Raw genomic sequence first — 27,140 nt, 5'->3', positions numbered from 1 at the left:
ATCTTGACCGGTGATGTAATTTAACTGTACCGTTGGATTAGGGGGAGCTCAACTATAAAAAGAAGCATTCCCCCTCATTTGTAAGCATTCCATTCATAGTTATTTAATATATGTAAGAGCATTTATTTAAACACCTTGTGTGCTTTACTTTTTTGTGACTTTTCTGTTAGATTCGTGTCTCTTTGTCTTTTGAGTTGTTTTCGCTTTATTTCGGTGCCTTAGAGAATTTCTTTTGTGAATTTTGAATTTCGAGAGTAAGGCTGGCTTAGGCAAATTAGAAGCAAAAGAATCAACTAAGGTTGTGCTATATGCTAGACTAAACTTCTAATCCCGTGACATACACATACTAGTTTTATGATATACACAGGAGAAAATAAGACTATGTAAAAAATATATTTATAAATATTTTATATTAAAACCAACGGAAGCCTTAACTGAAATGATTAAATTAAAAGTTTGAAATACATGTGTCTCAAGTTCAATTCCTATTATAGTATTATTTTACTAATTACATCATCAAACTATCAGTGTTATGTCAATAAGAAACTTTGCTACTTTGGTTCTATTATTTTCAAAAAGAAAAGGCACAATGATTTATTTATCCTTTTAACTTTATAAAAATTAATTTTAGCCTTCATTTAATTTTTTGTTTATTTTAGTCGTTAAATTTACGTTTTTTATCAAATTATCCTAAAATGATGAAAAATTAATATTTTTAACTTTCCGACGTGACATACACATAGATTGCCACATGGATGACAAGTCAATATTTAATTAATTTTACAAACTTTAAAAACTAAAAACTAAAAATTACCAAAATTATTTTTAAAATTAAAAATCATTAAAATTATTTTTAAAAAATATAAAAATATTTTTAAAATTCAAAATTTAATTAAATGTTAATATTTTATTCATGTGTCAATTCACGTGTATACCACCTTAGCAAAACTAAAAGCGTTATCTTTTTATTTATTTTAGAGTGATTTGACAAAATTACAAGTTTAAGATATAAAAGAGAAAAGAAAATTAAATGAAATACTAAAATAATTTTTTTTTTTTTATAAAATTGGAAGTTGACATAAGCAAAAACCAATATACCCAATTCAGGACATCATTGGATTATATGCGTAAATGTTAGATTTAAATAGTAGTACATAAATAAATGCACCATAATAGCTCCCTTAAAATAGACTTGTTAATTGTTGTACTTGCTTGAGTGTTCCCTCGTAGTTACTTACGTATTTTTGTTTTTAGTTATATTAAAGTTGTTTTATATTTTGCTAATAATCTCTTAACTCAATGGTAAGAGTATTATATTGTAGATACGAGAGTCTGGATTCGATCCCAAATAACTCCATTCTCATCCTCCAATTATTATATTTATACAAGGTAAATGTTGAATGGTTTGTAAATAAAGAAGGGTATAAGAATTGATTATTCTATTTAAAAACTTACAAATTTAATATGGATAAAGTTCGAACAACAAACGCAACTGGAACCCAGGCCATCACATGGGGTTCGGATGGTTAAATTCTTGAGAAATGCATTTGTGTTTTATCTATAATCTATAATATGTATAAAAGTTTTATGAAAACTTTTGAACTGATGAGAACATAATTTATTTTCTATCATATTATTAAATTTATATTTAAAATAATTATAATAATTAATTTTAAAATTATTAGTTTAAAAGTTGTGATAATTAAACATTTAAAATAATTATAATTTAATAGAACTAGTGATAATTAAACATTTAAAAATAATTAGAATTTAAGTTAGAATTATTTGTTAAAAACAATTGTGCTAATTTTAAAATTGAGTTATTACTTGAATAGAACTATAAACATAAAATAGGGAAAATTGTGATAATTATAATTAATAAGTATTAGTTTAAAATGTTTTGACATAAATGAAGTTGTGCTAATTTTATTGATATAAAATAGAGTTATACTTGAAAAGAATACTAAACATATTAAGTATCACTTAATTAATATTAGATTTAATTATGTTAATTGGTTATTATTTTGAATAATTTTACTTTGCATTAATTACATAAATTAAAACTATATTGTATGTTAAATATGTTGAAAATGCTTTAATTATTATTTGAAAATTTTCTGTTATAATATTTGAATTGATAAATTAATACATTCATATTATATTCAATCATTTAAATAAGAAATATTATTTAACATTAATTATTGCAATCAAAATGAATTATTTAAAAGCTAATTAAATATTACATGAACTAGTAGATATAAAAGCATGAGTTTAGAGTTTTTTATTACTAAATTGAAATTTTAAAAATAATTATAATATTTAATTTTATAATTATTAATTAAAAGTTTTGAGGTAAAATAGAACTTGTGATAATTGTATATTTAAAATAATTATAATTTTATTTACAATTATTACTTAAAAAGTTTAGTTAAAATAATTATGATTAGTACTTTGTGGGAAAAGTAGTGATGCATATTGGGCAACTGAATCAAGTAAATGCTATGAGCGAGGTACATCTAGAACACTTTCCTAGTGTTTTATATTTTGACTTACTGTTGGCTTAGTAAAGACATAAAGGTCTTTCCAAAGTTTTGAAGTAGGTAAGTCAAGGGGCTTACAAACCAAAATTAGCAACAATACCCAAGGTTAACTCGGTGTTCAATATAAGGGTGCTGAAGCCTATTTGTAAGGATCAATGTGATCCTGATTAAGACAAGTCATGATGGGGGCAAGTAAGAGCTGTAGGCTCTTGCGAACGAGATGTATAAGATAGAGATACAAATCGAGTAAAGCGACAAAAAAGACAAGCCAAGGAAAATGTTCCGAGGGGACGAACTACCCTACAGAGAGACTAGTTAGGAACCAACCGAGGCATTGCAACAATTTCGATATGAGTCAAACTAGTGCCATTCTAAGGACGTGATAAGGGCTTCGCGAGAATGGATGGGGAGAATGTCACAGGCCATGAATAAATCTCGTGACTATTACACATAAGAATGTCTCGTGGAGGTCAACTGATTAAATGTGACTCATTTGACCCACTTGAACTGGCCTGATTCATGGAAATCATGGAGAAACCTATCTACTTGAAGCCTTGGTGGCCCAGTGAAACACTAATAAAACTAAACTTACCAGAGTAATTAATGTAAATCCTAAGGGATAAAGATGCATAGAGTTTAAAACCCCCAGGACTCTCATATTGTAGATAGTAACTAATCTTAGTTGTTGATGTAATTCTATAACAACTCGTTTTCAGTGGTTTCGGGATCACAAGTTCGACCAATGAGTGAACAAATATTAATATTTACAAGGTTATTAGAGTGTTGTATTAAAATTTGCTTTAGAATTGTAGCGTTTGGTCAGTTAATTAAGGAAAAAAAGATTAAATCGTAAAATTTGCAAAATTAATCGTTATTAATTTATATTAGCTAAATCTTTATAAAATATTAATTGGAGGGTTTTATGAGGCAAATAGACCATGCTAGCTATAGTGAACAGTTTAGGTATGATATTTTATGAAATTTAAGTTATTTTAAAAGGGTAAAATAATAATTTAATAAATAAAACATAAACTAAAACAAACAAAGGTTACCATCTTCCTCATTTTGAATTCACCAACCGAAAACCACCATTGACAAGGGTTTAATAATTAGCTAAGCTTGATCTTCTTGCACGCAAGTCATTTGGATACTCATTTTTAGTAATTTTTATTTTTTTAGATTGTTGTAGCTTAATCTAGTTAGTACATGGACTATTTTGTAAAACTGTTAGAGGTTTGAAAAATTACCATTGATGAATTTGAAGTTTTTATTTATTAAATGGTTGAGCTTGAAGAGTTGTTTTGATATGAGATTGTTTTGTAAAATGAATTTGGTTAATTTTAAATTTAGGGACTAAATTGATGATATATTGAAATTAGCATGAAATCCTTGTAAAATTTCATTGATTATGAGCTTTAAATGAATAAGAGTAAATTTAGTTTGCATGCTTTGGGCTTGATTGTGATGAATGCGTAAGTTTCGATTTTCGTGATTAAATTGAATAAAAGGAAAAAGTTCAAGGTAATAATGTAAAATGTTATTAAAAGGTCAAGTGCATGTATTTAAATAATTTAAGGTATTTGAAATGGTTAATTGAGTTAAATTATTATATAGATCATGAAACGGACCAATCGGTAGATAACCGTGGTAAAGGAAAAATTGCGGAGTAATCCTCGGTGTGGTGTTTGTAGCTGTTTTGTTTAGGTAAGTTCGTATTAGGTTTTTTCTATTTATAAAATGTTTGAATTGAATTATGTATGTCTATAAATGTATAAGTGTTGGTATGGTTATTTGAGAAAAGTATAGATGTGGAATCGAGGGGCTGAAATGTAAAGTATAACAATTATACTTGTTTGAAATGAATTATACTATTACAAGGTATGAAAATGACCATGTTGAATATGGTGTTATATTATAAAGATGGAAAGAATATGGGAAATGAGTTAAGGCCCGTGTGAGCTTAGTGAATGATTAGGATACAAATGACATGTCATTAAGGTTTATCAGGCACTATGTGTCGGTGATTACAGTTATTAGGTACTTTGTATCGGTGTTACAGTTATCAAACACTTTGTGCTGGCAACATTAATGATTAATGTTCCAATTGTCAACTTGTGTGAGCAAAATTATCCCGAGTATCTGAAGTTAATTTACTATAGTTCCCTGGAAAAAATAAGATAAAGAAATGAATGGAAATGTTGAGTATGAGTTATATATGAATCATGTGCTTATCATGTTAATAGATTGAATGAAATGATGTACTAACCTATTTGGTTATATTGTGAAAGGTGTAAGAGATTATGGAATGGTATGTATGTATGCTAATTACATTAAGTAAATTATGAAATATCAAGCACGTTATGTTTAAGTTTTATACAAACTTACTAAGCTTTAAATAAGCTTATCTCGTTTTGTTTTTTTCCTTGTAGATTGTTGAATTTGTGTAGTCGATTGAATCATCTTGGGAAATCACACTATTCGTCAACTATTTTTGTAACTATTTACTTATTTTAGTCTGGTTATAAGTGACATGTAAATAGGTTAATGACAATATATGTACAAAAGTAGTTTGATTATGTTTTGTGCCAATTTGAAGATGAACTACGTGTGTAAAGATGCAAACTATAATGGTTGTTTTAGTGGTTTGTGGCTTGTGTTGGTATAAGCATATTTGGTATAAACCATATGCTTCAACTTTTCAGAGTAATAACTGAGGTCTTCAGTACATGGTATAAATAGATATGGAGACAATAGATCTCCCTATTATAAATTCCGATGCGATGAAATAGGCCCAACTTTCCAACCGTTCAAAGAGATTGAGTAACTAATTGTAGTCACACACAACATGATCCAATTAATCCAGCACTCATCAAACCCCATTTTGCTCATTATAAACTATGAAAAACCCCGTCTATCTGGTTATAAGCCTTATAGATATCGATCTTCATAGTAACCTCCCATTTTTGCTCTCTCTCCCTTTCTTTCACAAATAATGGATTAGCTCAAACGCAATTAGAATATTATTTGTAATTAATCATCTTGGAATAAAAATCGTAAATAGTAACTTTTTTTAACTGACAAGCAAGGACCTTCACAAGAATCTTGTATAGAACATTGCAAGGAGCTATAGGCCTAAGATCCTTCTTAGAAGTTGGCTTATCCTTCTTTGTAACAAGCACTACAATAGTCTCGTTTAAGCATTCCCGGAAATAGTTCACTCCAGCCAAGAGCAACACTGCACATACACATCCTGTCCAACAATAGGACAACACCGTCGAAAAAATGTAAGATTCAGACCATCCGGCTCCGACGCTTTGTCTAGGTGCACCGATATAACCGCTTCTTTAAACTCTCAAGTCTCAAATGCAGCAAGCAAGGATCTGGTCCGTATTGACAGAAGGCGCAAACTCGACATATGCAGAATAATCATAAGACTTAAGAGATTGATGCAACAAATAGATCCTAAAAGTACCCTTCCACAATCACCCACATACCATCATCTCTGGTGCAAGGATTACCTGATCCAGCTAGCAACATAGATCCTTGATTAATCCGACGACGCTTTGATTCTTGGGCGTGAAAATACTTAGTATTCGCCTCCCCATGACACAACCATAAAACCTTAGCCCTTTGACGCCAATACACAGCCTGTTGAGAGAGCAAGAAGTTAAGTTGGGAGCGCAACTCCAGTAAAGATAAATCATTAACCCAACAAGCTTGCGCGAGTGTTATACGCCGCTTTAGATCTTGGATACGAGGTGCAGAGTTAGTAGCGGCTGACTAGTGCTAGTGCCAAAATGCCTCACTACAAGCATGCAGACGCTCAATTATACCAACTGAAGCAGAATCGTTCCAACAACCTGACATCACTCCACTAAAACCTCCTTCGAGAGCCATGAGTTTTCGAACTTAAACCTCCTCATACGATAACAAGCAAAACAAGATTATTATCTGACGTTTCACTGACTAAATTATATAACTTGAAGAAAGGAAATAATTGCATCCAAGACAAAGGTGCAAACGCTCTGTCCAACCGTTCCATCACAAAAGAATCAGCTCATAACTAGTTTTTCTCACCCCCAATAAGAAAACAAACTTCTCTATTACATGAATTTCGATTAAATGAGCAATATAATACAAAAATTTTTATTTTTGATTTTGTATGTAATTTTATAAATAAATTTTGATTTGATTCAATTTTTATAAATTATTAACAACATTATCGATTAAGTATCATTTTGCATTGATATCTGTATACGTAAATAATTATATTAATCCAATTTGAAAATAAATGTATATATTCATTAATCTATATAATTTCACCAAGTCAAAGTTCATATATCAAATTACATATTAAACTAAAATTCATGTATAATTTGGTATTTATCCCTTTAATTAATAAAAAATAATTTGGGCATTTAAAGTTACCCAAAATATCTTGTTTTTTATGTTAATTTGTGTTGAAACCGTTTTTATTTTGAAAAACGGGAATCGACTTTTCAAAACGAAGTATGGAGTCGCCACCGATCCTTTTTTGAGGTGTAATCAGATCACCTTGAGATTGATCATTTTAATAAAACATTTAATTTATTAAAACAATAATTTTAGGTCTACGAAAATTGAGAAAACAAGTTCGGAAGTCGGCTACGCACAAGGAAGGGTTAACACCCTCGTAACGCCCAAAATTGGTGCCAATTAATTATTTAATGTCTTATCGTTGAAATCTGAAGGAAAAATGTTAAAATACGATCCCCTTAAAAATGCGTAAACAACTCGAGTTGGATTTTAAGATTCACTCGTTTCAAAGGAATTGCGAAAAAAATAAAATAAAATAAAATAAATAAAATGAAGAACACACAAATTTTATGTGGAAACCCTTTCGGGAAAAAAACCACGGGCAGAGGAGAAGAAAATTCACTATGTCGAAAAATTTGAATCAAATACAAAAGGAATAGACTATGTCTATTTATAGGCTTGCAAAGCCATATTCTAGTAGGATTGAAACACCTTATCCTAATCAATATAAAATAGATGGAGTTTAATAAGGTTTTAAAAACCTTATTCTAAAATAAAATAAAAGAAGTCTAGTTCTATATGGATTTTACTTTTTATTTTATTTTCCATCGTATTTTATTTAAATAAGAATTTGGGTCACTTAATTCTAACAATCTCCACCTTGACACAAATTCTCAATGAATAAGTTCTTTATCGCGAACTTTCAATAAACAAGTTCTCCACCTCTTCCTTAAAATCCCTTAAGGGTTTAACTTCAACAATGAACACCAACCAAGTCTAAGCAATGCTCAAACTTGGTTATAGGAAATGACTTAGTCATCATATCTGCAGGATTTTCATGAGTATTAATTTTGCTCACAACAATATCACCACGAGCAATAATATCATGAACAAAATGATACCGAATATCAATGTGTTTTGTTCTCTCATGAAACATTTGATCTTTTGTAAGAAAGATGGCACTCTGATTGTCACAAAATACTGTGCTGATTTGAAGGTCTTCATTGAGTTCACTACATAGTCCCTTCAACCAAATAGCTTCTTTACAAGCCTCAATAATCGCCATGTACTCAACTTCAGTGGTAGACAAAGCGACTGTAGTTTGCAAAGTGGCTTTCCAACTAATTGCACAACCTCCGATTGTAAAGACGTAACCTGTGAGAGATCTTCTTCTATCAAGGTCTCCAGCAAAATCAGCATCAACATACCCTATAACTCTATCTTTAGTTCTTCCAAACTGTAAGCAAACATAGTAGTGCCTCGTAAGTATCTTAAAATCCACTGAACTGCTTTCCAATGTTCTTTACCGGGATTTTTCATATATCTGCTAACTGCACTGACTGCATATGATAAATCTGGACGTGAACAAACCATAGCATACATGAGCAATCCCACTGCACTAGAGTATGGAACATGTGACATGTACTCAATCTCATCATCTGATTGAGGAGACAAGGCCGATGAAAGTCTAAAATGGGCTGCTGAAGGAGTGCTAATAGGCTTAGCACTCTGCATATTGAACCTGCAAAGAACTTTCTCAGTGTACCCCTTCTGACTTAGGTACAATTTACTTGCTTTTCTATCTCTGAGAATCTCCATACTAAGTATCTTCTTTGCTGGTCCTAAATCTTTCATCTCAAATTCTTCACTTAGTTGGGCTTTAACCTTTCTTATCTCTCCTTTATCTTTTGTTGCTATCAACATGTCATCAACATAAAGAAGTAGATACACAAAAAAACCATCACTGTTTTTCTTAAAGTAAACACAACTGTCTAAACTACTTCTTTTGAAATCATGAGAAGTCATAAAGGAATCAAACCCCTTGTACTACTGTCTTGGTGACTGTTTCAAACCGTAAAGGGACTTTCTCAGAAGCAAACATAGTCCTCTTTTTCTGGGACTATAAAACCCTTTGGTTGTTGCATGTAAATATCTTCCTCAAGTTCTCCATGCAGAAATACAGTTTTTACATCTAACTGCTCAAGCTTCAAATCATGCATGGCCACAATACCAAACAAAGCTCGAATCGAACTATGCTTAACAACTGGAGAGAACACATCTGTGAAGTCCACTCCTGGAATTTGACTGTAACCCTTTGCAACAAGCCTTGCTTTATATCTGGGTTCTTCAACTCCTAGAGTCCCTTCTTTCTTTTTAAACACCCATTTACAACGAACAACCTTTTTACCTTTAGGAAGTTTCACAAGGTCCCATGTTCTGTTTTTGTGGAGTGATTCCATCTCTTCTTGCATAGCAAACATGCACTTTTCTAAGTCTTCACAGCTAACCGCCTCAGAATAATTAGATGGCTCTTGATTCGCATCTATATCTTCAGCCACATTTAAAGCATAAGCAACTAGATCAACCTCGGCATACTTCTTTGGAGGTTTAATTTCTCTTCTAGTTCTGTTTTTGGCGATAGAGTATTGTGATGAAGAAGTAACTCTATTCTCAATTTTTGTTCTGGCTTGAGGAGTTGACTCTGTATTAATTTGATGCTCCACCTACTTTTGATTTTCTTTATTGGAAGAGTCTTTAAGAGATAAGTTAGGTAGCATAACAGTTTCATCAAAAACAACATCTCTGCTAATCACAACTTTTCTATTTTCAGGACACCATAACTTATACCCTTTTACACCAGCTTTATAACCAAGAAAAATGCATTTAATAGATCTCGGTTCCAATTTTCCATTATCAACATGAGCATACGCAGGACACCTAAAAATATTTAAATCAGAATAATTAGCAGGATTACCAGACCATACCTCTTGTGGAGTCTTTTTCTCAATGGCAACGGATGGAGATCGGTTGATCAAAAAACATGCAGTAGAGGCCGCTTCTGCCCAAAATGCCTTCGGTAAGTTGGCATTTGACAACATACATCGAACCTTCTCCATGATCGTTCTGTTCATTCATTCTGCAATGCCGTTTTGCTGTGGAGTATGACGAACTGTCAAGTGTCTCATGATCCCTTCTGACTTGCACAATCTATTAAACTCATCAGAACAAAACTCTAAGCCATTGTCTGTGCGGAGGTATTTTATCTGTTTTCCCTTCTGTTTTTCAATCATAATTTTTCAAGACTTAAATGCGGAAAACACATCACTTTTCTGCTTCAGGAAAAACGCCCAAACTTTTCTGAAAAATCATCAATAAAGGTTAGCATATAATTAGCTCCACCTCTCTAAGGCACTCTGGATGGCCCCCACAGATCAGAATGAATGTACTCCAACGTTCCCTTCGTGTTATGGATTCCTCTAGTGAATCGAACTCTCTTTTGCTTCCCAAAACACAAAGGCTCACGAAATTCGGTTTGCAAATTCCTTGCCCATTAAGAAGTCCTCTTTGCTTAATTTCATCATGCCATTCTCACTCATATGCCCTAGGCGATATGCCAAAGTTTAGTAATATCATCATCGACAAGGAAGAGGAAGTGACAATCGCATCACCAAGAATGATAGAACCTCAGAAACATATAACTTGGCAATCTTTTTCTGCCCTTTCATCACAACAAGGGACCCTTTGAAAATTTCAAAACCCCACTTTCAGCTGTGTATCTGTACGCTTTTGAATCAAGAGTACTCAACGAAATTAAATTTCTTTTCAATTCTGGAACATACCGCAAGTCACTAAGTGTTCTGACAACTCCATCAAACATTTTAACTTTAATTGTTCCAACACCTGCGATTTTACATGAAGCATTATTTCCCATCAAAACAACACCTTCGAGATCTTGTTTCAGAAGTTGTAAACCAATCTCGATTGGGACTCATGTGGAAGGTGCAGCCTGAATCAAGTATCCACTCCTCACTTACTTTAGAATCATTGACAGAAGCGACTAGAAGTTCACCATCGCTGTAGTCTTCTACAACATTAGCTTCACCGGAATTTTCTGGTTGTTTTCTCTTTTGATTCGCAGCCTCCCTTTTAATCTTATTTTGTAGCTTATAGCACTCAGATTTAATGTACCCTTTCTTCTTGCAGAAGTTGCAAGTTTTACCTCTGTTTGAAGACTTCCATCTACACTTAGATTTACCACGAAGATTCTGTTCCTGTGTCCTACCACGATCATCATCAGCATTCCGATCTTGTCTCCCACGAATAATGAGACCCTCTCCCTGAGAGTCAAGTTTAACCACAAGATGCTTCATCTTATCATACGAGGTTAAAGAATCATAAACCTCATCAACTGTGAGAGACTCGCGGCTCTATAAAATCGTGTCTCTAAAGGTTGAATAAGATAGAGGCAACGAACAAAGTAAAATCAACCCTAGATCTTCCTTATCATACTGAACCTCCATGGCCTCCAAGTTTGAGAGAATTTCTTTAAACACTGTTAAGTGTTCGTGTACAGACGCACCTTTCTCCAAACGATGAGCATAAAGATGCTGCTTCATATGCAACTTGCTTGTTAGAGTTTTCGACATACATATTTGTTCTAGCCTTTTCCATAATGCAGCGGCAGTTTTCTCTTTCATCACATCCTGCAAAATTTCGTTGGACAAATACAGATGTAATTGTGTTAATGCCTTTCGACCCTTACGCTTCTTCTCTTTATCTGCTAATGTCGAAGGCATCTTATCTATCCCTAGCAGGGCATCTTCCAGATCTATCTGTGCAAGAACTGCTTGCATCTTAATTTGCCACAACCCAAATCTGGTGTTGCGATCCAACAGCGAAATTTCATACTTTAAAGACGCCATTACCGTGATCGAGATGAATAACCCGGAAGCTCGGATACCAATTTGTGAAAAAATAAAATAAAATAAATAAAATAAAGAACACACAAATTTTATGTGGAAATCTTTTCGGGAAAAAAACCACGGGCAGAGGAGAAGAAAATTCACTATGTCGAAAAATTTGAATCAAATACAAGAGGAATAGACTATGTCTATTTATAGGCTTGCAAAGCCATATTCTAGTAGGATTGAAACACCTTATCCTAATCAATATAAAATAGATGGAGTTTAATAAGGTTTAAAAAACCTTATTCTAAAATAAAATAAAAGAAGTCTAGTTCTATATGGATTTTACTTTTATTTTATTTTTCATCGTATTTTATTTAAATAAGAATTTGGGTCACTTAATTCTAACACGAATAAAATACGAAATCCAGCATGTTAGGAAAAGATATTTTAAGCCTCCAAAAACTGAGATCACCTCAAGATTTCCAAAATACGCGATGAATACAATCCCCTTAAAAATGTGTGAACAATTTCAGTCGGATTTCAAGATTCACTCATTCCAAAGGAATAAAATACCACATCCAGCTGGTTAGGACACGATATTTTAAGCCTCCAAAAATTGAGATCATCTCAAGATTTCCAAAATATGCAACAAAATCTAAAAAAAGGGTATTCGGTTATTTGGTCAAGCGGTAAATCGACACCCAGCACGTTAGGGAACGATCTCTCGAATTTTCAAGCGCGAAACATTGCCTTGTTTTGAGAAAATTCAAATAAACATTTATAAAGACCGAGTCAAAATATACTTTTTTGGTTTGTTTGGAGATAAAAAACAATTGGTGTCGGGCGAAAAGTTGGAATTTCAAAATCATGATGCAATAACGAGCATACAAGCTTAGTATTGGGCATGAAATAAAAATTCGAGGCAATAATATTACATGAATAAGTAATGAGAAACATAAAGGAATAAGTTAAGGTACATGCAGTGGCAACATATTATATGCTATATAAATACAAACATGAATAATCAAAAGCTAATAAATTAGAAGCCGACTTAGAGGAAATTCCATGCAAATTACACTAAAGAAATATCAAGTTTCAAAATAAAATTAAATGAACAATTGGGCAGAAAGAAAATATAAAAACATTACTATACAAACAACACAAAGATTTTAAAACAAGTCATATATACAAGGATTTTAAAAGAGAAAAAAATATAAATAAATAAAATATATTTAATAAAATACAATTGAACTTTAAAATAAATAATATACAAAATAATACACATATTAATTTACATAAAAAGACTTAATATAAATAATTGGTGTATAAGAATACAAATATATAAAAAGTATTTGAATTAATAAAAGTGATGAATAAAGTTTATATAAAAAAAAGCTTTCTAAAAGGGAAAAAATATATCTATATAAAATAATATAACGTCAATAATATATATATATATATATATCTAACTAAATGATGTGTAAATATAAAAAAAAACGTATGGGGATATTTAAATTTAGCATGTTGAAATAAAAGAAACACATATTGAAATAGTAGGTAAACTCAATTGAAATAAACCAAACTTAAAGAGATAATTTATGAATAAATAAAACATCAAATTAAAACTAAGGACCACAATTCAATGTGCACAAATTCACAAGGACTGAAAACGCAAATGATCCAGATCTCCAAAATGCAGCACCTAGGCGCAGGCTAAATTGCAACAACACAGAAATATCAGGGAAAATTTTAAAAAACAAATAATATGCAAATAGGGCCAATTGAGAGCTAGTACGAAAGTGGGGACTAATTGCGCAAATAACCCATTTAAGAGGAAATGCGCGAACTTCCAAACCCCATGCTGCTTTACTTTTTCCAAACCCTATGCTGTTTTACTTTATTATTTAAACAATTTTTTTTCTGCTTAAAAAACGTTTTAACTTTGTTCTTGAAAAACCTAAGTTTTGATATGCTTTCTCAGCCCTCTCACACCCTATTCAGCCGAATTACCCAGGCCCTCAAACACTGCCACTTTCCATCGCACACACCGCCGTGGACAACCAACGGAAGACCCTTTTACCAGGTGAATCGGGAAGTATATCTATCCTTCCTCCTTTATTACCATTTTAGCATATAAATCATGGATTTGAAAAAAAAATAAAAAAAGATGAAGAAAAAACAGAAGAAAATAGCAATAAATAACCACCTTTGAAATATCTTGGTTGCTCTCTATTGATTTTGTGTGTATTTTGTATTCTATTTCTCTAAACAAAACCCCATTACACTTAAAAACGAAGGCTTTTATAGCCAAAATACAAGTAGTTTTTTGGCTATTTTTGCTCAACTTGCAGGTCATGAAGAAGTGGGTGCGAACGTGGAGTAGGGCGTGCATGCGTGGCGGAGGTGATCGTGGCTGAAGGCTGCGGTGCAAATGAAGCTTTTAAGGATTTAGGGTTTCAGTTTTCTGATTGCTTAGATTAGAGCATGAGTATTGGGCTTATGTAAACAGGCCAAAATTATTTGGGTTGTTTTATGTAATTGGGCTGGCTAAAAATTGGGACTATTGTTTTTTGTTTTATTTTTTGTATATGTATGGATCCAGGCTAAAAATTGGGTTTACAGCTACCCCTCTTTGCTCGTTGTTGTGTAACGAGAATGAAGCAAAGGCCACAAAAAGACCAATTTTTCTCGGTATTGTCATATCTCGACCACTTCGGTGCTCTTCTTCTTCAAGTAGTCTTACAGCAACTTCAAGAAGATAATGTTTGTGACTTCAACTTACTCTACTGCAACTTCAGAGAGATATGGTTGATGACTAAAATCTGCTCCATAGCCGATACATAGAAATAAGATCTGTTATTTTTTATTTGCTCCATAGCCGATACGTGAAGATAAGATCTGTAATTTTCAGTCTACTTCCTGCAACTCCAAGAAGATAAGACTTGCATATTGAGCCTGCTCCACTGTAACTTCAGAGAGATAAGGCTGGTGGCTAAAATCTGCTCCATAGCTGATACATGTTGATAAGACTCGCCATTTTCGATCTGCCCCATAGTCGATACATGGAGATAAGATCTGTAATTTTCAGTCTACTTCCTGCAACTTCAGGAAGATAAGACTTGTATCTTCAACCTGCTCTCTTGCTACCTCAGAGAGATAAGACTGGTGGCTAAAATCTGTTCCATAGCCGATACATGGAGATAAGACTTGCCATTTCTGATCTGCTCCATAGCCGATACATGGAGATAAGATCTGTAATTTTCAGTCTGCTTCCTGCAACTTCAAGAAGATAAGACTTGCATATTGAGCCTGCTCTACTACAACTTCAGAGAGATAAGCCTGGTGGCTAAAATCTGCTCCATAGCCGATACATAGAGATAAGATCTGTAATTTTCAGTCTGCTTCCTGCAACTTCAAGAAGATAAGACTTGCATATTGAGCCTGCTCCACTGCAACTTCAAAGAGATAAGGCTGGTGGCTAAAATTTGCTAGCCGATACATGGAGATAAGACTCGCCATTTTTTATCTGTTCCATAGCCGATACATGGAGATAAGATCTGTAATTTTCACCGATATCGCTACACTGTCCTTTGGGGAACATGCCCTACAGACTCGGTTTCATGTCTATGCTTATGCCAAATGATTAGAATGCTATGATCGAAATGAATCAGATGCTCCTAACCAAATGTTTTATGAATTATATGAATGTAGAAATGAAAATGATTTCTCTTTTTTTTTTAAAATAACTTTAAGTGTCATCACTCGTTATTCATCAGAGCTTTATCACCATCGTATTATGTTGCCTTATTGCTCGACTAGCATTTCTCAACAAAACTTGTAGAAACAACTTATTTTACTCAACTGGTTTGCCCTATTGTAACCTCAGGGTTTGTTTCACTGTACTTCTAGAACCTAAGGTTTGTACCATATTCAAAACCCCATTTTCCATCAATTTGGTCTATTACACCACTCTCTGGTCCCCATGACCAGATGTGTACGCTGGACATTACACTAATGAGGAATATCATGATCCTCTCCTATACTTTTATTGACACAATATCCTATTTTCTCATTCAATCAAGATCTTTGACTGAAAATTTAAAGAGATAATCTCAATTTGAACACAAATATCCCACCCCTAAGCTGGGTAAGTTCTAATCAAAAGTCCTATTCAGGTTCTTGTACCATTTAGAAACCTCCAGAGTAATATACAAAACCTCTTTTGTAAAAGTATTATTAGTCCATTAACCATTATTTCAATACAAGTGCTCGAACATAAAGATAAAGATAGACAAAATTAGAATTTATTAGGAACAAGATTCAAGAAGAATAGATTAATCAAGGGAAGTAAATATTGTCAGAGTACAAATATAGGTAAAGGGGAACAAAAATGAATGCCCCAGATATCGCAGCCTAAGCTCCTCCGTATGAACTCCACGAGGAACATTTTGAGCTTATCATGTGCCTAGGAGATCTAACGTATTCTGTCGATGCCCCAAGACATGCGTACTTCCTCTTCATTAATTCCAGTATAGCAAGACTACCACCTACCCCATTCTTTATCAAAATTTGAATTGCCCTTTTTGGGTTTTCAATTCAAAACCCCTTCGGTCTCAAGGCGCCCTTTGCGGGTTTTCACCTCTTAAGCGAAGTACTTCTTGACTGAATCCGAATTTACTGGGTTAGTCAGGCTCCTACCATCCATCTCAGTTAATATCAGTGCTCCTCCAAAAAAAGCTTTCTTTACCACATAAGGTCCTTCCCAGTTTGGCATCCATTTCCCTCTGAAATCTTTTTGCATAGGGAGAATTTGTTTCAATACCAAGTCCCCCTCATGGAATGCTCTGAGGCGAACCTTTTTATTGTAAGCTTGCATCATTCGCCTCTGGTACATTTGACTATGACGAATAGCCTTCAGTCTCTTTTCTTCAATCAAGTTCAGCTGATCATACCGGGACTGAATCCATTATGCTTCGTCTAGCTTCAACTCTGATAAAACCCGGAGAGAAGAAATTTCAACTTCAATGGGCAAAACTGCCTCCATCCTATAAACCAATGAGTAAGGTGTTGCCCCGGTAGAAGTTCTGACAGATGTTTGATAGGCATAAAGAGCAAATGGTAACTTTTCATGCCAATCTTTATAAGTCTCAGTCATTTTCCCCACGATCTTTTTGATATTCTTATTAGCTGCCTCAATCGCACCATTCATTTTTGGGTGATATGGTGACGAGTTGTAGTGCTTAATTTTAAATTGCCTACAGACTTTTACTATCACACTGTTATTCGAATTCAACGCGTTGTCAGATATGATCTTTTCTGGCATGCCATATCGACATATAATCTCTTTCTTTAAGAACCTGCTGACTGCTGACTTTGTGACGTTGGCATATGAAGCAGCCTCTACCCACTTGGTGAAGTAATTGATGACCACAAAGATGAATCGATGCCCATTAGAAGCCTTCAGTAAAATCAGCCTAATGACGTCCATGCCCCACATTGAGAAAGGCCACGGAGAAGTCATGACATGAAGGGGTGAAGGAGGTACGTAGATCTTGTCACCATAAATAGCTGATGCAATCTCCTTCCATTGTAGACCAGTAGTACTCGAATCTCATGATTTGCCTGGCCATTGTAAACCCATTGGCATGCGTCCCGCAGACACCGTCATGGACTTTTTCCAGGATTTTCTTAGCTTCAACAGCATCAACACATCTTAACAGTACTTGATCTTTCCTCCTTTTATACAGGATTTCTCCATCCATGACATAGTCACTGGCTAGCCTTCTCAACGTTCTTTTATCTGGCTAGCCTTCTCAACGTTCTTTTATCATTTTCTATTACCTGGTTAGGGTATTCATGATTCTTCACATATCATAAAATATCATGATACCAAGGATAATCATCTCTTTCCTCTTCGTCGTTTATATTGCAACAATGAGCTGGAGCCTCATAAATACTCGTCTGGATCGACTTCATATTCTCTTATCCATTTACTCTGATCATAGAAGCTAACGTAGCCAAGGCATCTGCCATCTTGTTTTTGTCTCGCGGGAGATGATAGAAAGTGATATCATCAAACACCTTAATTAGATCCCGAACTAGCTCTCGATAGTTGATCAACTTTAGGTCTCTTGTTTCCCATTCACCTTTGAGCTGATAGATCACCAGTGCAGAATCCTCATACACCTCTAACACCCTAATTTTAAGTTCGATGGCTGCACGGATTCTCATGATACATGTTTCGTAGTCTGCCATGTTATTTGTGCAATCAAAATCCAATTTGCAAGTGAACAGATAATGATCTCCACTTGGGGATATCAAGACTACCCCAATTCCATTACCAACGGCATTTGAAGCTCCGTAAAAATTCAGTTTCCACGGATGATCTTCTAAGGTGTCCTCTTCGGTAGTGGCCACATATATTAGATCTTCATTTGGGAAATTAAAGTTCAAAGGTTCATAATCTTCCAAAGCTCTGCTGGCTAGAAAATCTACTATTGCACTCCCTCTCACAGCCTTTTGACTCACATAAACTATGTCGAATTCGGAAAGCAGAATTTGTGATAAACATGCCAAATTGCATATTTTTTGTGCTTAATTTGGTTTATTGATGAACTGAACCCTGCTAATTAAGTGTTTTTATGATTTAATGCTTGTTAGGGATGCAATTGATCAAAAGCAAGCTGAAAAGGGGCCAAATTAGAAGAAAATTATTGGAATGGGCCAAAGCGAAAAGATGGAGCAAGCCAAGGACTAGTCATAAATTTGACTTTGTAAAAAGCCAAAAATAGGAAATTCTATTTTAAGTTTATTTTAATTTTATTTATTTTTAATTATTATTATTTTAGATTTTATATTAATTTTCTTAAGCTATTTTTAGTAAACTCTATCTATATAAATAGGGGGTTTTAGTTCTTAGGAAAGGATCCATTAATCAATTGTCTTTACATTCCTATTTCATTTTGGAATTCCATTATCCACCTTGTTTTTCTTTTTCTTAATTCAATTGAGCATTAGATTATTTTGTCTTCTTTTTACAAAATTTGTCTAATTCTCTTTGCAAATATTTTTCCTATCCATTTCCACTACCTTTTTCATATAATTTCTATCATTTCCATAACCTTCAAGCATGATTAAATTCATGCCACACTAAACCCCTTTCAGTTTAAGTCGGTGTTAACCCCGTCAAAAACCTGTGAGTTACGAACCCGAGCTGTTTAACTCCTAACTTTTGATATTTATTATTTCTCCGGATTAAGAGTATAACTTCGTCAACTCACAAAGTCAAGACAACACTAAGTCAAAAAAAACATCGTTTGAGTTAGTGTGGCTAGACGTACAGTTGGAATTCCAAAAGGATCGATTGTCTAATTGGTCTTCCGTGAACACATTGGCGTGCCAAGTGGGGATCGCTGTTTGGTTCTGTCAAGTGAAGTAGTAACCGGATTTAAATGCCCCAACGTTTGAGGGCATTGGTTCGAGCTAGGCTCTTCTAGAACGCAAAGTTGCCGGAGTTCTAAATCACGAACGTTTCGTAGGTTGTTCGATCGATAAGGGTTAGTTATAGGACGTTCCATAACTAATTTACACAAGGAAAAGTTGGTGTCCGAGGCGTCCTTGGTAGCTATAACTAGCTCATTGGAAAAGAGGAGTTTACCTAATTTCGAAGAACGGGTCAAAGAAGGGAAAACCCGTACTTAAGGCTGAGCTAAGTTTTATTGATTTTCCTTTAAATTATTTCGTTATTTATTTTTATTTCATCTTTTACTTTTTACTTTTTACGTTTTCTTGTGTTTATTTCAGGTTTCATATTTTACGTAATCTGGTCAAGAAACAAATAATTTTCAGTAATTCCAGTCTCTATGGGATCTACCCTACTCCCTATACTGCTTTAATTTACAAACTAGGTGTAGGTTTATATTGGTGGAATCGACAGCCATCAGTTTTGGACTGGCAACACTTACAATTGTTTAAATTATCTTCATGACCAGATCTTCATCCGAAGATCTTGAATACGACCCAAAGATCAAGAAATCAGCACGACCACAACGAAAAGAGACATAAGCTCTTAAACGTGCAAGTAAAGCAGGAATTGAGCTAGGACAAGGGATCCTAGAATCCGACGTTGAAAAGTTAAGCGAAGTAATTCGAGCAGAGGCAATTCGACGTTGGAAACGAGTCGAAGAGGTTGAACTTGAGACCGAGCCACTTTTTAAAACAAAAGGCAACCTCGGTGAATCAGAAAGGATGGCAAACCGAACCATTCGTCAACTAGCCACTGCTCGCAACGAGCAAACACCATTATGCATTAACTATCCAACCGGAGGAACTCCTTTTAAATTGAAGTCGGGCTTGATTCACCTTTTGCCCATTTTTCGATGCCTGAAGAATGAAAATCCACACATTCACTTGAGAGAATTCTACATGGTCTGCTCAAGCCTAAAACCCCAGGGAGTACACGAAGATGAGATCAAACTTCGGGCCTTTCCTTTTTCTTTAGTTGATACAGCAAAAGAATGGTTATTTTACTTACCTCCCGGTTCTATCACAACGTGGGATGACTTATCTCGTGTATTTCTTGATGAGTTCTTCCCAACACGAAAGGTAGAGCTTAAGAGGGACATAGTGGGAATTCACCAATTGGAGAGTGAATCGCTCTACGACTACTGGGAACGGTACAAAAAACTGTGTGCGAGTTATCCTCAACATGGGTTGACCGAATAATCACTTCTTCAATATTTCTACGAGGGTTTGCTCCCTATGGAAATGAAGATGATCGACGCTGCCAGAGGAGGAGCGCTTGTCAATATGACCCCTCAACGGGCAAGAGAGCTAATATCTATAATGACAGCAAATTCTCAACAATATCGGCCAAATTTGGAACCAACAAGACGGGTTAATAGGGTAAACATTTTTAACTTTAGAAGATAAATTGGATAAGCTTACGAATGTTGTTCAATCTTTGCTTACAGAAAAGAAGATTTGACCCCACTATGTGGAATTTGTACTACGTCTGAACACCCGACGGATTTGTGCCCAATCCTTAACGATAATTCAACGGCACATGTAGATGCTATCAGAGGTTTTCCAAGACCTCCGCAAAGACACTATGATCCTTTCTCCAACACCTACAATCCCAGGTGGAAGGATCATCCCAACTTGAATTACGAAGCTAATCCTCAATATAATCCACCATACCAATCGAGACCTCTGTAACCACCACCACAACACAAGCCGAGTACATCTCTAGAAGCTATCGTGAAAAGACTTGCCGCCGATGCTGCAAAATATCAACAGAGGAAAGACGCATCAATACAAGAGTTAACTAATCAAGTTAGTAAACTCTCGATGGCAGTTAATCGCTTGGAGTCTCAAGGTAAATTACCTTCCCAGACAGAGCCGAACCCTCGGCAGAATGCTAATGCAATCACTCTTCGTAGTGGAAAGGTTCTGGAAACAGTACCAACTAAAAGTCATAGGCAAGACAAGGAACAGGAAAAGCAGATCTCCGATCCAACAATCAGGCCAGAATTAGAAGTTCAGAAACCAGTTGTGATGCCACCTCCTTTTCCAGGGAGGCTTGCAAGGGATAAAAAAGAGAATAAGGAAAAGGAAATCCTCGAGACATTCAGGAAGGTGGAGGTAAATATTCCTTTACTCGATGCTATCAAACAAATCCCTCGTTATGCAAAATTCCTCAAGGAATTGTGTACTAGAAAGAGGAGGTTAATAGGTAATGAAAGAGTAAATGTAGGAGAAAATGTCTCCGCAGTGCTGCAAAAGAAAGTTCCACCCAAATACAAGGACCAAGGTATGTTTGCTATTCCTTGTGAGATAGGCAATGTAGGCATTAAGAAAGCTATATGTGATTTAGGGGCTTCCATTAATGTTATGCCTTATTATATTTATAAGCTGATTAACGCGGGTCCTTTAAAAGAGACAGGAGTAATAATCCAGTTGGCGGACAGATCAGTCATCTATCCCGAAGGGCTGCTTGAAGACGTCCTTGTTAAAGTTAAAGAATTAGTTTTCCCTGCAGATTTCTACATTATTAGTATGGAAGATGATAATTCAACTAATTCGTCTGACATTTTGCTTGGAAGGCCGTTGCTAAGTACCGCGAGCGCAAAAATAGATGTTCGAAGTGGAACGCTGACCATGGAGTTTGATGGCAAAATTGTGAAATTCAATATCTACGAGGCCATGGGTCATCCTAACTCTCTATTAAATATTTCTAGCATTGATATTTTAGATTGTTTAACTCAATCTTATTCTGAATATCATGACTTTGATGAGTTGGAAACTGTCCTTTACAGAAACATTGACATAGATGTTTTACATCATCTCGAAGGATTCGCAGTCATTGAAGATCCGTTACAAGAAATCGTCAATCACTTGGATATGTAACCTTCGTTGACAAACCGAGGTAACCAATTTGAACTATTACCATCCCAAACTAAAATGTTACCCTCGATTTTGCGGCCACCGATCTTGGAGTTTAAAGCATTACCGGACCATTTTAAGTACGTCTTTTTGGGAGAAAAAGACACCCTACCAGTAATAGTGTCAAACAAGTTAACCAAAGACGAGGAGGAAAGTCTAGTTCGAGTTCTGAGAGATTATAAGGAAGCTATTGGTTGGATGATAGCTGACATAAAAGGACTAAGTCCATCCACTTGTATGCACAAAATTTCCATCGAAGACAACACGAAACCAAAGAGGGGTGCTCAAAGGCGCCTTAATACACCCATGATGGAGGTAGTAAAGAAGGAGATCCAGAAACTATTAGATGCTGGAATGATATATCCGATTTTCGACAATAATTGGGTTAGCCCGGTTCACGTCGTGCCCAAGAAAACTGGCGTGACAGTAGTGAAAAACCAGTTAGGTGAGCTGGTCCCTACACGAGTACAGAATGGATGGAGGGTTTGCATCGATTACAGAAAGTTGAATACAGCTACCCGAAAAGACCATTTTCCACTCCCCTTCATCGATCAAATGCTCGAGCGATTAGCCGGTAAGTCCTATTATTGTTGTCTCGATGGGTACTCAGGATTTTTCCAGATTCCAGTGGCTCCGGAGGATCAAGACAAAACAACTGTCACATGTCCCTTCAGAACATTTGCGTATAGACGGATGCCGTTTGGACTCTGCAATACTCCGGCCACCTTCCAAAGATGCATGGTGAGCATATTCTCTGATTACGTCGAGAAAATCATCGAAGTCTTTATGGATGACTTCACGGTATACGGTAACTCTTTTAACGAATGTTTCAATAATCTTGCTAAGATAGTACAAAGATGCCTAGAATTTAATCTTGTTTTAAATTATGAGAAATGCCATTTCATGGTTGACAAAGGATTAATTTTGGGTCATATAGTTACCTCGAAAGGAATCGAGGTCAATAAGGCAAAAACGGATATTATTAACTCGTTACCTTACCCCTCATCAGTGAGAGAAGTTCGTTCGTTTCTTGGCCATGCAGGATTCTACAGACGATTCATGAAATATTTCTCGAAAATCGCGCGACCACTTTGTAGTCTGTTACAAAAGGATAAAGAATTTGAATTTGACCAGACTTGTAAAGACGCGTTTGATGTGCTGAAGCATAAATTGGTCTCCACTCTCATAGTGCAGCCACCAAATTGGAACTTCCCGTTCGAAATCATGTGTGATGCGAGTGACCAAAGTGTGGGAGCTGTTCTTGGCCAAAGAATAGGGAAAGAGCCTCATGTTATCTACCATGCTTCGAAAATTTTGGATGCTGCCCAAAGCAATTACACAACGACCGAGAAAGAATTATTAGCTGTTGTGTTTGCTTTAGATAAATTCAGATCTTACCTATTGGGAAATAAGGTAATTATCTTTTCTGATCATGCAGCTTTGAAATATTTAATAAGGAAGAAGGAGGCAAAACCCCGACTGATCAGGTGGATTCTACTCCTACAAGAGTTCGATTTTAAAATCCGAGATAAGAAGGGAAGCGAAAACCTAGCAGCTGACCATCTGAGTCGATTACCGAATCTAGTAGACGACACACCATTGAAGGACAACTTCCTAGATGAAAATCTGTTTTCAGCAAATGCAGTTCATCCTTAGTATGCAGACATAGTAAACTATCTCGTCACAGGTACTGTTCCTTCAGATTTCCAAGGTCTAAAAAAGATAAGATAAGAAAGGATGCACGATATTACATTTGGTACGACCCTTACCTTTGGAAGCATTGCTCGGATCAGGTAATACGACGTTGTGTAGCAGAAACAGAGGTACAGCCTATCTTAAGTTTTTGTCATTCTTATGCATGCGGAGGGCACTTTGGACCTAAACGCACCGCACACAAAATTCTCGAATGTGGATTATTTTGGCTAAACATATTTCGTGATGCCTTTTATTTCTGTAAAACTTGTGAAAAATGCCAAAAAGTTGGTAACCTTAGTCGTCAAAATGAGATGCCGCTTACTCCTATTCATATTTGTGAAATTTTTGATGTGTGGGGCATCGACTTTATGGGTCATTTCGTTTCTTCTTTCGGTAATTTTTATATACTTTTAGCTATTGATTATGTCTCTAAGTGGATAGAGGCAAAGGCCACTCGAAATGATAATGCTAAGACCGTAGTTGACTTTCTTAAAAATTCTATTTTTTCCAGGTATGGCACTCCACGAGCATTAATCAGTGACAGAGGAACACATTTTTGCAATAAGCTCGTAAGTGCACATATGGAGAAATATGGAGTGACTCAACGAATTGCCACAGCTTACCATCCGCAAACAAACGGGCAAGCTGAAGTGTCAAATCGAGAAATCAAGTCTATTTTGGAAAAGACGGTTAAACCTAACAGGAAGGATTGGAGTTTAAGACTGAATGACGTACTTTGGGCCTATAGAACAACTTACAAGGGATCAATAGGCATGTCACCTTACCGACTTGTTTTCGGTAAACCGTGCCACCTCCCGGTCTAGTTAGAGCATAAGGCTTTTTGGGCAGTTAAGCAATGTAATATAGAAATGGAGTCTGCGGGAAAATCTCGGAAATTAGACATCCAGGAACTCGAGGAAATTAGAAACGATGCATATGAAAATGCTCAAGTTTATAAAGAAAAGATGAAGGCATTTCATGACAAGTTCATCACTAGGAAGCAGTTCTCAATAGGACAAAAAGTGCTCCTATACGACTCCACTTTAAAAATCTTCGTTGGTAAGCTTCGATCCAAATGGATAGGACCGTTTATTATTACTAATTTATTTGCGAATGGTGCAGTGGAAATTCAAAGTGAAGAGACACGAAAGCGCTTTAAAGTGAATGGACAACGACTAAAACCCTTTTTCGAGAATTGTTCTCGATGAGCCAAAAGTTTGAATAACAGGTCGTCGAGCTAACGACGTTAAAAAAGCGCTTTTTGGGAGGCAACCCAAATTTATTTTCATTTATTTTTAGTTTAAGTAAATTAGGATGTAAATAAATAAATTCTTATTTAACTTAGTCAATTTGATGTTTTCAGGAATACTGTGGAAGTAATTAATTTTCAAAAAGACGAGTAAAGAAGGTGGCGTGGGCACGACTTGCTAATGTGGTGATAGTAATAAAAAAAAAACCATCATCCACTAAAAAATTCCTACCCAAACCTATCTACCCACATACCTAAATACCTAAAACCTAAAAACCAAGTTACCCACATAAACCAAAACCTAAAATCAACCCAATAACCAAATCCAAACCCATTTACCCACAAGCTAAAATAACCCAAACCCAAATACAAAACTACCCATTTCCTTTAAACCCATATAAATCTAAACCCAATACCCATACACACTCAACACCCACACAAAACCCAATACCCAAAGTTGGCCCAACCTACACCTAAGCCAATTACCCTACCCAATATCCCAAATAAAAATTAAACAAAAAAATAAAAATAAATTCAAACACTCAAAATCCCTAAATTCCCAAATCCTCTCATATTCTTCCTCTTCTCTACAAACAACACATAACCCGAAACCAACCCAAGCTGCCAACCGTCATCACTCCTTCACACGCCATCCGCCATACCACCACACCTCGCCACCCACCTAGCCTTGCGCGCTCTTTTCGACCACCGCGCCCCATCTCTACTTTCTTTTCTTTTCTTTTCTTTTTTTCCTCCCTCTTACCACCACCATCTGACGCCCTTCCCACCGCCGAACCACCGCTCAGCAGTGACCTCCCACCTGCGACGCACCATCATCGCCGAACGACGTCTTCCACGCGCCGCCGTTCCGCTCCCCCCAACCCTCATTTTTCCATTTCTTTGAAACACCAAAACTCCCACCCCACATTAAACGACGTCAACATCAACACCCCTACCTCCACCCTCCATAAAAACAGTCTGAAATCACCCCACCAACATTCGCAGCCGCTGTGCGCTGCCGTCGTCTGCCGCCGCCAAGTCAACCGTCGTCGAACGACCAGAATTGACTACTCGGGACACTCGCATGGATACCATGGTCTGAACTCGAAACCAAGCGGCAGACAATACCCCAGTTTCACTTAATCAAAATTGACACCGTTTCTCCGTGCCTTCTATGGTTGAGTTAGTCGACGACGACCCTCCTCCACCTCTTCCGAGACGAAGTCTAACCCTGGCCGACACAAGCACTTCGGGCAGTCCAGAGGAAGTCGAAACTTCTAACGTCCATGTCGAGCCTACACCCACCGTTGTTGAACAAGTCTCTCAACACCAAACCCGAAATCATCGACGGTCGACACGTGAGCCATCGACGCCCCCGCATAGCAGTACTGAAGCTGCTGAACGAAATTCCCCACCCAACTCGCCTAACGAGCATGTTCGACCACCCCGAGCAAATCAACGCAACAGACGTAGTCGAGCAAATGTTATTCCTGCCGATAGTCGTTTGCGAGGATTTCTAGAGTTTTCGACATCGGAACAGTAAACACGATAGAACGCCATCCGACAACACTCGCTTCCTGTCTGTAAGCAAATCGATTTCCCTACTCTTGAACTTCTAGATATTCATGATGCAGTGCTCCATTATTTTGATGCTATTGGTTGGACTTTATTTGCTAATATTATTTGTGATGCATATTATGAATTAGTATATGAGTTTTATACCACATTTAGCTTCAATATAAATGCATTGCAAACTGTTGAAACACAAAATATAGTGTGCTTTCGTTTGCTTGGAAAAGACTTTTGGATGTCTGTTTCAGAATTTAACATTGCCATGGGTTTCATCGACGTTAATGACATTCAATCCGATGCCTATCATTCTGCTCTCTTAGATGTTCCCAATGACTTCGATGCTCAGCATGTTTATCATGTTTTAACTAATTCTGACCAACTTTATAATCCAAAAACCACAAAAGATTTATGGGTGCATGAGCCTGCTTTAAAATACAT

The 27,140-nt window shown here is 35.8% G+C and overlaps 1 protein-coding gene across 1 annotated transcript; it reads left to right on the top strand.

Annotated features, from left to right (window-relative positions):
- Positions 1 to 21,091: 21,091 nt before the first annotated feature.
- On the top strand, positions 21,092 to 22,150 carry LOC108485342 (uncharacterized). Its single transcript, XM_017789156.1, has one exon. It carries the CDS (start codon positions 21,092 to 21,094, stop codon positions 22,148 to 22,150), a length of 1,059 nt encoding a protein of 352 aa, XP_017644645.1.
- Positions 22,151 to 27,140: the final 4,990 nt, after the last annotated feature.

The sequence above is a fragment of the Gossypium arboreum genome, chromosome 6, assembly GCF_025698485.1.
Source record: "Gossypium arboreum isolate Shixiya-1 chromosome 6, ASM2569848v2, whole genome shotgun sequence".
Taxonomy (NCBI): Eukaryota; Viridiplantae; Streptophyta; class Magnoliopsida; order Malvales; family Malvaceae; genus Gossypium; species Gossypium arboreum.
Note: the sequence above shows the minus strand (reverse complement) of the source record. Positions and strands in the feature narration are given on the sequence as shown.